The 9,929-nt window shown below is 42.0% G+C and overlaps 1 protein-coding gene across 1 annotated transcript; it reads left to right on the top strand.

The window, feature by feature from the left end:
• Positions 1-963: 963 nt before the first annotated feature.
• Positions 964-9,610, top strand: LOC129503732 (uncharacterized). Its single transcript, XM_055316040.1, has 7 exons — positions 964-1,089; positions 2,380-2,449; positions 4,279-4,383; positions 5,831-6,021; positions 6,705-6,848; positions 7,952-8,077; positions 9,450-9,610. Exons 1-7 carry the CDS (start codon positions 964-966, stop codon positions 9,600-9,602), a joined length of 915 nt encoding a protein of 304 aa, XP_055172015.1. The 3' UTR covers positions 9,603-9,610.
• Positions 9,611-9,929: the final 319 nt, after the last annotated feature.

The following is a 9,929-nucleotide window of genomic DNA, read 5'->3' as shown; positions in this document are numbered from 1 at the left end:
CATAGTGAACATAAAGGAAGCGTGTATCTTTTCAAATTAGTGTTTTCATTTTCTTCAAGTAAATGCCCAGAAGAAAATTGCTGGATCATATGGGAGCTCTATTTTTAAACTTTTGGGAAACCTCCATACTGCTCTCCATAGGGTTGCACCAATTTACATTCCCATCAACATAGCACAAGGGTTCCATCCTTGCCAACATTTGTTATTTGTTATTTCCTGTCTCTTTGATAATAGCCATTCTGACAGGCGTAAGGCAATATTTCATGGTCATTTTGAGTTGCATTTCCCTGCTGATTAGTGATGTTGAAAATCTTTTCATGCTCCCGTCGGCAATCTGTGTGTCTTCTTTAAAAAACTATTCAGATCCTCTGACAACTTTTTAAATCAATTTTTCTTTTGCCATTGAGTTGCATGTGTTCTTTATATACTTTGGATATAAACCCCTTATCAGATATATGATTCGCAAATATTTTCTCCCATTCAGTAGGACTTTTTATTTTTGATGATTGTTTCCTTTGCTGTGCAGAACTCTTTAGTTAATGCAGGTCAATTTGTCTTTTTTTTTTTTTTTTTTTGCTTTTATTGCTGTTAATTTTGGTGTCAGATTGAAAAAATCATCACTGGGCACCTGGGTGCCTTAGTCAGTTAAGTGTCCAACTCTTGATTTTGTCTCAGGTCATGATCTCAGGGTGGTGGGAACAAGCCCTTCAGTGGATCTGGAAGCCAACCAAAGATGGGCTGATCATTCAGAAGCCCGTGACCATCCATTCCTACACTCAGGGTTGAAGAAACACCTTGCCCTGCTGTCAAGGCAGGGAGAATGCACACAAGTATGCAAAGGTCGTGGTCAAATGCCTGAGGAGTCAACCTGGATGAGAATTCAGAGCTGGCTGCTCAGAAGACACGGTGACTATAAGAAGACACTGTGTGTATCACAGCCTCAACCTGAAGGTGAAGAGAGACATGTTTAAAAACAAGCTGATGCTCACGGAACGCACCCACAAGCTGGGGGCTGACAAGGGCAGCGAGAGGTTGTTGGCTGACCAGGCCGAGACCACAGGTCTAAGATCAAGGACACATGGAAGTGCTGTGAGGAACGGCTCCAGGCAAGGAAGAGAACAAGACCGAGATAAGAACTAAAGCTCCCCATCTTTTATCTCTACAGAGTGGCCTTGGGAATTTTATAGCTCCATCATTATTCAATAAAATATACACTTCTCTGTCTGAGAGGCCAATGTGAATTGCGGTTGTTTTTCTGCCAACCCTGTGGTCATGGTGAGTGTTCAACCAAATAAAAATCTAAGTCTTTTTTTACATGTACTACTGCCCAGTAAGCTCTCCCTCTTCCCATTTAAAATTATTGAATCACTGAACCAATACACAGGATTTTTTTAATTCAGCTTTAGTTACATTTTATATTAATTTCAGCCAATTCGATTATACCTGTTGAATTCTGTGAGCCTTTTTTTAAAGATGTATTTATTTATTTATTTATTCATTTATTTATGACAGACATAGAGAGAGAGAGAGAGAGGCAGAGACACAGGAGGAGGGAGAAGCAGGCTCCATGCTGGGAGCCTGTCGTGGGACTTGATCCAGGGTCTCCAGGATCATGCCCTGGGCTGCAGGTGGCGCTAAACCGCTGAACCACCAGGGGATCCCCTCTGTGAGCCCTTAATCCGACATTATGCATGCTTAATTATGCCTTCCAGACTTATGATGTGTAAATTTGATTAAACTCATGCCAAATATTGACTTAAGAAAACTAAAAAGAAAAGAGGATAGGGTAAGGTATAATGCCTTAGAATATGTCACCAGAGCCTTATGCTAAATTGTCCCCAATCCAATAAACATCTGCCTTAGATTTTCAGATGCTAATTGGAGTACCTACATTGTCATCTAGTGCAAATTCTTGCATCTTTCCACCAAGATGTAAAAATCGTTAGTTGTATCTTGGTGTTTCTCTCCATTATTCTTTAAATATTACCAGTAGTGCTTTTCCTAAGTCACTTCCAGAAATCATTATTTCACCCAAAGAGTAAAGTTCACCTAGATTTGGAGGTGTCCTGATTTAAATTATCTAGGTACTCTCCTATTCCCTACTGAGACTTCCCTCCTACTTCCTACTTTCCGGCCATAGTACTTGGATTTCTCTATTAGTACTTGAGATTTGTTGGTGTTAGCTTTAAAATTATGTATATATATTCCTGACCCCCAACCCCCAAGCGAGTTCATAGTTCTTGATATTGCTTTTATATTTTCATCCCCCTCATGTATTTGTCCTCCATCTTTTTGTGTTTGCCCTTCAAACATTTGACCACTTACTTACTCTTTCATAGTGAATGGATACCTATTGACCACCTGCTGTGTCTTTGCTAGATGAGGGCAATACCAAGCCATGACGCAGGTGACTACCTTCAAGGAGCTCATTCGCTAGAAGAGAATACAGGTAAGCAAGGGGTCGCAAAGGTGTGAAAAGAATCACTGTCACTAAGGTGCACAAAGGTGGGAATGCTGAAACCCAAACTGTAAAAGTCAGAAAACATGTTTTGGAGGCTACGACAGCCATGCTAAGTCTGGAAGTTGAGGCTGCAGGCTATGTGTGCAGGTATACAGACTCATGTTTTAATCTTAGCTTTCAATGCCTACTACTGACCTATTTCGATTGATTACCTCATTCATTTACTCCTCCACCCCATAAACACTTTTTAAAGACCCACTCAGTGCCTGGGACTGTTAAATATCAGCTCTTCTTTCAAAGACTTACCGCACAGAATTCCCTGCTTTCTCCCTCCCACATGATTTTTGGGAACTTCTGAAATCTGCTTTTCCAAAGTGCAAAGTACTCATTTGGCTCTGCCCAGTGTTCCTCTCTTGACAAGCAATGACTTTAAACTTTTAGGTTCCCTTTTGCTTTCAAATTCTTCAGTCAGTATAATTCATGGAGTGTTTTCTGTGAACAAAGCACTGTATTAAATGCTCCAGGAGATACAAAAGTGTCTGAGATGTGGGCTCTCTCCTTGTGAGGTTTATAAATTAACAGGGGAAACGTGCACAAACAACACAATAAAGAGAATAATAAATGTTCCACTAAAGACATTTTCTTTTCCTTTTTTAAAATTTTATTAATTTATTTATAAGATTCTTTTCATTTATTCATGAGAGACACAGCTGAAGGCAGCCGCTCAACCACTGAGCCACCCAGGCGTCCCAAGACATTTTCTTTTCAAATATAAAAATGTCTTGGTTAGAATTAAGTCCAGAAGAGAGATACTTGCTTCTTCCTTAATCATTAGGGAGATGGTAAGGTGAAATTACACTGTAAGGACAGAAAGTTTGGATCAGGTTAAAACAATCTTAAGAGAAATTGTACAATTAAAAAAAATGTCTTTGTATTTTCAGCACATTCCAGGGGAGAGACTACATGGACCAGTCTGATCATAATCCATAATTCAAAAGTCAATTCACTAGAGTACCAACATTTAATAGTGGTGTTATTGATCAAATTAGACTTAAAAATATATATCAGAACAATGGCATTACCCATGGGCTTTCACTTCACTTTCTACATTATATATTGCTGAAATTTTTGGAACACTTTGTAGTGATCATACACTACATTTATAATTAGAAAACAAACAATATATTCATAAATGTGTATGTGAAGCTTCCATTGTGTTCATTCTCTAGCAAGGTTTTATTAGGTTCTTTTTCAAAATAAAAAAATATTTAAATATAGATTATAAAAGTTTGAAAGAATATGAAAAATGGAAAAAAGAAAATAATTACCTACAAAGCTCCCATACTCACACAATGGTTACTAACGTTGATGACGTGTTTCTTTCCTCTCTTTTTTTCTATATATTGGTGAAATTGTTTGTAAGTGTTTAGATGGTGATGTTTCTTAGTAATGTTTAACCCATAAGAATAGGAACATTTTCTTCACATGCATCCAGTTCTTCTGGCCTAGATGGAATGGTAGATCATGGAACGTTTCCATGAAAAGATCTTATACATCATCCAGAAATATCCAAACTCTCATATTATCTCCCAGTAAATAAAATCTGCATCTTCCAAATTTACTGTTTTGGAAATGGGTCATATTAATAGTTAAGAGTCTAGATTTTATCGTCGCTTTTCCCCACCTGCTCACACAAGACCTTCATCTTCCGAGAAGTTCCCCCAAATTCTTTTGGGAATTCAGGTCATGTTTTGCACATTCTCTGAGTACAACCAGTTAACCATCTAGTCAGCGGTCACTTCCTTTGTCTTCCCCAGCTCTAACCCTTGTAGGCCAGGTCTCGCCCAGTGCCCCGGCTCTGCTGCCTTCTCAGGCTGCTGCTGTGGAGGACTTGGAGACCCTGACATGCCGAAGCAGTGCAGGTGTGTGGAGAAGCAGCATGCAAGCCCCCCCCCCCCCAACAGACACACCCAGAAGAGGGCTCCTTAGCAGTGCTCTTTGTGCTCCATGTCTTGACACCTTTGCTCCTCAAAATGTGCTTCGTGGACCAGCAACATTCGGCAGAGGCACCAGAAATGCAGAACCTCAGGTCTCTAAATCAGAATCTTCATTTTAACAAGAACCCCAGGTGATTCGTATTCAAGTAACAGTTTGAGAAGCACCTGCTTAACGCACCTCCCTGGGATTAAGGCATGAATTCAACTGGGGACAAGGGCAATGTTGGGTCAGGGAACAGGAGTGACAAATCAGAGGAATTCTTACAATGATGCCTCCCCTTGATGACCTTATCTTCGTGACTGGGCCAAACTTGGATTGTTTGGGTGCTTCTCTCAGGAAGGGCTCTCCCTCAGGAGACGCCCTCACTCCTCACTGCCTCAGAGAGATAGACTTTTGGTGATCTGTCTCTACTATTCCAGTTCAACTAAACATGGCTTAGGCTCAAACTAAGAATCCTCCAGACTATAGGAAACTTTACACTGCTGCACATGTAAAATAGACCTCTATTTAGTAACTGTTGATTTAGTACCTATTATTTACAAAATATTCCATTACGAGCTGTGGGAATACCGAAATAAGCAAAGCGGTCTCTGCCCTCAAAGGAGGCGAATAAGATGAACAATGGGACCGGTAGGGACTTTGGGAGACAGGTTGAGGAAGGAGCCAAGAGGTTCCCAAGTGAAGCAGTCCGACTGCAGTTTGGAGAAACCACTCTTACACCTTGGGCCAACAGCCTCTGGGTGCCTGTTCTCCCTGCTTCCATTTCCATTTCTCCACATTCTTACCCACCCTCCGAGGCCAAGTTCAAATCCCAATTCATGAATAAAATCTGCCCCAATCCTCTCAGCTAAATATGCTTTGGACACTTTAGAACTCCCATATCCTGCCTTAAGACCAATGACATGTGTTGAGGCCTTATGGGGTCGGGGACAGAGATATCGTATAGAGGCAAAGAATGTATCCTAGTAGGTCTTCTTGGAGTCCCATGGGACCTAGCATGCTGGGCCATACATAGTATTTGAAGAAAGAAAAAAATTAAATGTAATGCAGCTACTGTGTCCATGTCTCCCTATTCAGGAAATGTACTGGCTTGCTCAGATCATCGTCAGAGTGAACTTGAGGGAGAATGCTGAGCACCACTGGGAGAGTCAGGAGGACTGAAGCCCCCACCCCCCGTTTTTCTTTGGCCAGCTTTGTTCTTTCACACAGAAACAACGTCTGCATTGGTAGATTTGTAGCTGTGAATCTCAGGTGAACGGAATTTCCGCGAGCTGTCAGCTGGCTAGAAGTGGGCCGGCTAGATTGCCTGTTGGTATTTAAGAGATCTCCTCCCTCAGTGGTAGTGCTTTTTATGCCTGGTTTTTCCTGGAGCTGAGATGGCATCTACAGCTCCGATTCTGGCTCTGGATCCAGCTCCGGCTTCAGCTTCAGCTTCACCTCCGGCTCCAGCTCGTGCTCAGGGTCAGGCTCAAGCTCAAGGACCCCTCTCAGAGGCCTGTGGGGTTGCTATTAATTATATAGCATCTTATGAGCTGAACGTCAGTGATGGTTATTTATCTATGGTTAGTCTGAGCATTTGAGGCATTGTGAGGGAGTTTTCGGCCCTGATCTGAGCGATGACACGTCTTCTAGGCCCTTAGCGATGGTGGTTATGGCCATGTTTCTGGTTTGATACTGGATGAGACATTAATTTAGCGACTGGGGTTTTGCTGTGCTATGGCCGGACGATTCAGAGCTGTGATTGCAAATTATGGAAGATGATAGGGAGAATCTCTGTTCTTTCCAGTGATTTCCCAATGCTACATGGGCATCGACTGTGTGGGAAGACTGAATATGCAATTTTTCACCCATATAGTACTTCAGAGTTAACGTAGATGTATGAAGACTGATGAAACAGGTTGATATTTAAGATGTCAGTCTATACTGGACTTCTTCCAGGAGTCCCCATGATGACTGGAAACAAGTACGAGTGTGTCAGGTTCACTAATCTGACCCCTAAAATGGCCATTACGGCCGAAGGCTAGACACCAGCAGGTTTGAATGTGGTGGCTTGTCTCCGAGGTAGCCTGGGTTCTGAGAGAGAGCCTGGCTCTTCTGGGAGTCAAAGCACAGACTAAGGAAAAAACAAAGAAGGCCCCTGTCAGACAACCACGGAAATAACGGAGTGAGCTTGTGTAAAATTTCCAGTCTTGAAATTCAGCTTCTCTCACCTCCGTTCTGTTCCCATTCTCACCCCCTGTTCCAGGTCTGTTACTTCGATGAAGACCCGGATGCACCTGTTTATGTCCCCTTTTTCCAAGACCAAGCTGAGGTGAAGAAAGGACACGCAAGGCAGTTCATAAGATACCTGAAGGAGCGTAAGAGTAAAGTCTGCCTTCCAGTGGTTAAGGTGACTGTGAATTTTGTCCTGATGATCTCCATGGGGCCTTCTCTGGGTCTAGAGAACTCCATGATTAGTCACTACCTCACTTGTAAGGTTACTTGTGTTCTTACATGGAATTACAGCCACTGACTTGAGGGCAAGCCTCTATCTTCTTTGAAACCTCTTCATAGTACTGTGAGTAAATCTTAGCCACTAAATGTTTGTTTGGTTTCTCTTGTTTGGACTTTCTTAAGTTTTTATTTATTTCAGTAATCTCTACACCCAACATGGGGCTCAAGTGCACCACCCCAAGATCAGAAGTCTCATGGTCTTCTGCGTGAGCCAGCCAGACACCCCTTGGTTTTGTGTTGTTGTGGTGGTTGGTTGGTTGGTTGGTTGGTTTTTAATGAACCAGCAGCACCAACATCAGCAGGGGACTTAATAGAAACGCAAATTCATGGACCCAGGGGCACAAACTGATTCGGATTCTCTAGGGGTGGCGCCCAAGGAGTGGTAGCCTAACAAGCTTTCCAGGTGATTCTAATGCTCTGTATAGTTTGAGAAGCTCTCCCCTAATGGCCTCTTCCTAAAGCATTTTATATCAGATCTTTAGTCTAATTCAGATGCATGTTCAGGTATTTAACATGGCTAAGTCTCCAATGCAGTAAAACAAATTCTTCTTCAATGGGGCACGCACTCCAAAGAAACAGTCTATACCTTAATTAGGGACATTACATATAGAAACATCCCTTAGTTACCTGATGGGTTCTTTTAACTCCAGTTTTCTAAAGAAACCTAATGTCTGGTAGTAACAGAACCAACCCACCATTACCGAATTCCAAAGCTAACGTAATAGTGCATGTAACCGCGCTGGTAGTAATCACACTTTGCAACACATTAAAATTACCTGGGGAGCTCTTAAAAATCTTAGTACCTAGTTTGTACTCCATATGAATTAAGCCAGAATTTCTGCAGTTGAAAGCCAGACGTGAGTATTTAAGATGCTGTGCTGATTCCACGGTGCCTCAAAGTTTGGAAACTACAAGCCTATTGCAAACCTAGTCATACTCCAACCCAGGGTGTAGGGTTTAACAAAGGTAGAAAAGCGACCTCCTTGTTCTCTTCAACAGAGGCTTGACAAAGAGTACTGGGGAACGAACGTGCAAGCTATAGTGATGGCTCTGGAGTTGGAAAACAGGTTACACAAACTCCTGCAAGACCTGCAGAACTTGGCTTCTCAGAAGAATGAAACTGATGTAAGTCGTTGATTGATTCTGAAAGCAGGGTTATCTTTCACTTCTAATTATAGCTTACTTCTAAGAAATGGGTACAAAACAGGAGGTGACCCAATATGTGCTTGTTCCTCCCCCAAGGAAGTGAACTTATGAATATGAACTTATTCCTGGGAGTTGGCTGGTGTGGGAAGAGTAGATGTGCTGGCAAGGAGGAATGCAAGTCAACACAAGATGGAGAAGACTTTCCTGGAATAATGCACTCTGGATAATTAAAATAACTTCTGTTGCTGGCTTGTAAATCTCCTAGGCCAAAAGCGCTTCTATTTTAATGGATAGCAGAATCACCTGGAAGACTAACTGAAACTGCTGGGCCCTACCCCCAGAATTCCTAATTCAATTGACTTTTAAGGGGCATATAAAAATTTGCATTTATTTCCTTTTTGAGCTTTTATTCATTCATTTGAGAAAGAGCATGAGCAAGCACAAGTGGGGTGGAGAGCGGAGGCAGAGGGAGAAGCAGACTCCCCACAGAGCAGGGAGCCTGATGCAGGGGTCCTGGGATCATGACCTAAATCAAAGGTGGAGGCTTAACCAGACTGAGCCACCAAGGAGCCTCAGAAATTTACATTTCTAACAAGTTCCCTGGGGATGATGCTACTGGCCAGAGGCCATATTTGGAGAACTACTATCCTTGAGTGTCCCTAAAAAACTGAATGTTAATGGTGACCTCTTATCTTATAGACTTCTCTGGAGTTAATGATGAACCCTCTACCTTGTGGTAACTTTCTTACCAGCCCCTTAGCTTCTAAGAGTTAGTGGGGGAAAAGTGTCCCAAATACAAAAATTATCAAGATGATAATGAACTTGGATGGATAATGGATGATAATGGGTGAAAATTACCCTAGATGATATTGGACTCACTGAGGAGTCCTGAAGAGATAGAAATGACTCTTACTCCAGACCACTTATATCTGAAACTTTGGGAATGAGATCTGGGTGCCTACTCAAAACCTCCATGTGATTCAAATAAACAGGGTGGAAAGCCATCGCAGGAGCTCATTAATTAAGTTAATCTGTACTTTTGATGAGATGCCCTAACACTCATATTCATTGCAAGTGGATATTTGTATTCACCTGGAGGTCTTGAATGTCTTGGATCAGTGCTCTTTGAATTTCAGCATGCATATGAATAGCCTAGTGTCCTCTTAAAACCTGATTGCTTGGGTCTGGGTAAGACCTGAGAGTCTGCATTTCTGACAAGCTCCCAGGACTGCTGATCCATGCACTGGAAGTCTGGTAGCAAGACCTTAGGTCATCTCCCATTGCAGACAAGGTCTTTAATGAGTCCTTCCCTGTTTTCGTTTTTGTGGGTTTTGTGTGTTTTGTATTGTAGCTCTTAGAATTCCTGAAAAGGTTCGTGGGTAAACAGAAGAGGAACATAAAATATCTGGAATACCAGCATAGCTATCAGAAGGAATTAGAAAGGCTGACTTCGAAGGAAGGCATCTCAGAACAGTTTGGTGAAGCATCAGCCAGACAGGCTTAACATCCGAAGGCAACACAGCAAGTCTTCCATCGTAGTAGTTCCCAAAAGCAGCTACTTAAAAAATCTGGATGTCTATATGACAGAAGACTGCTCTACTTTTAATAGTATCCCAATTTTCATTGTCATACATGGAAATAAATTGGTTTTGCATTACAATTTTGTGTTAAAGAGATTGCTATTGGAATACCAGAAGAGTTATTTCCACCAATGTGAGTTTGGTGAAAGCATCTCAGGGACAGTGGGTGCATCAGACTTAAAAAAAGAAAATAAGGGAGGGGTGGGTGTGGTGGTGGTGGTGGGGAACCCACCTTTCTTTATTGTCCCAAC

The sequence above is a fragment of the Nyctereutes procyonoides genome, unplaced genomic scaffold (assembly GCF_905146905.1).
Source record: "Nyctereutes procyonoides isolate TBG_1078 unplaced genomic scaffold, NYPRO_anot_genome, whole genome shotgun sequence".
In the NCBI taxonomy this organism is placed as follows: Eukaryota; Metazoa; Chordata; class Mammalia; order Carnivora; family Canidae; genus Nyctereutes; species Nyctereutes procyonoides.
This window is presented reverse-complemented; position numbering and strand designations above follow the sequence as displayed.

Coding starts and splice junctions, on each gene's coding strand:
- LOC129503732 (XM_055316040.1), top strand. CDS start 964: ATGTTTAAAAACAAGCTGATGCTCACGGAACGCACCCACAAGCTGGGG. Junction 4,384..5,830: donor GACATGCCGAAGCAGTGCAG/GTGTGTGGAGAA, acceptor TTTTTCCTGGAG/CTGAGATGGCATCTACAGCT. Junction 6,022..6,704: donor GTGATGGTTATTTATCTATG/GTTAGTCTGAGC, acceptor CCCCTGTTCCAG/GTCTGTTACTTCGATGAAGA.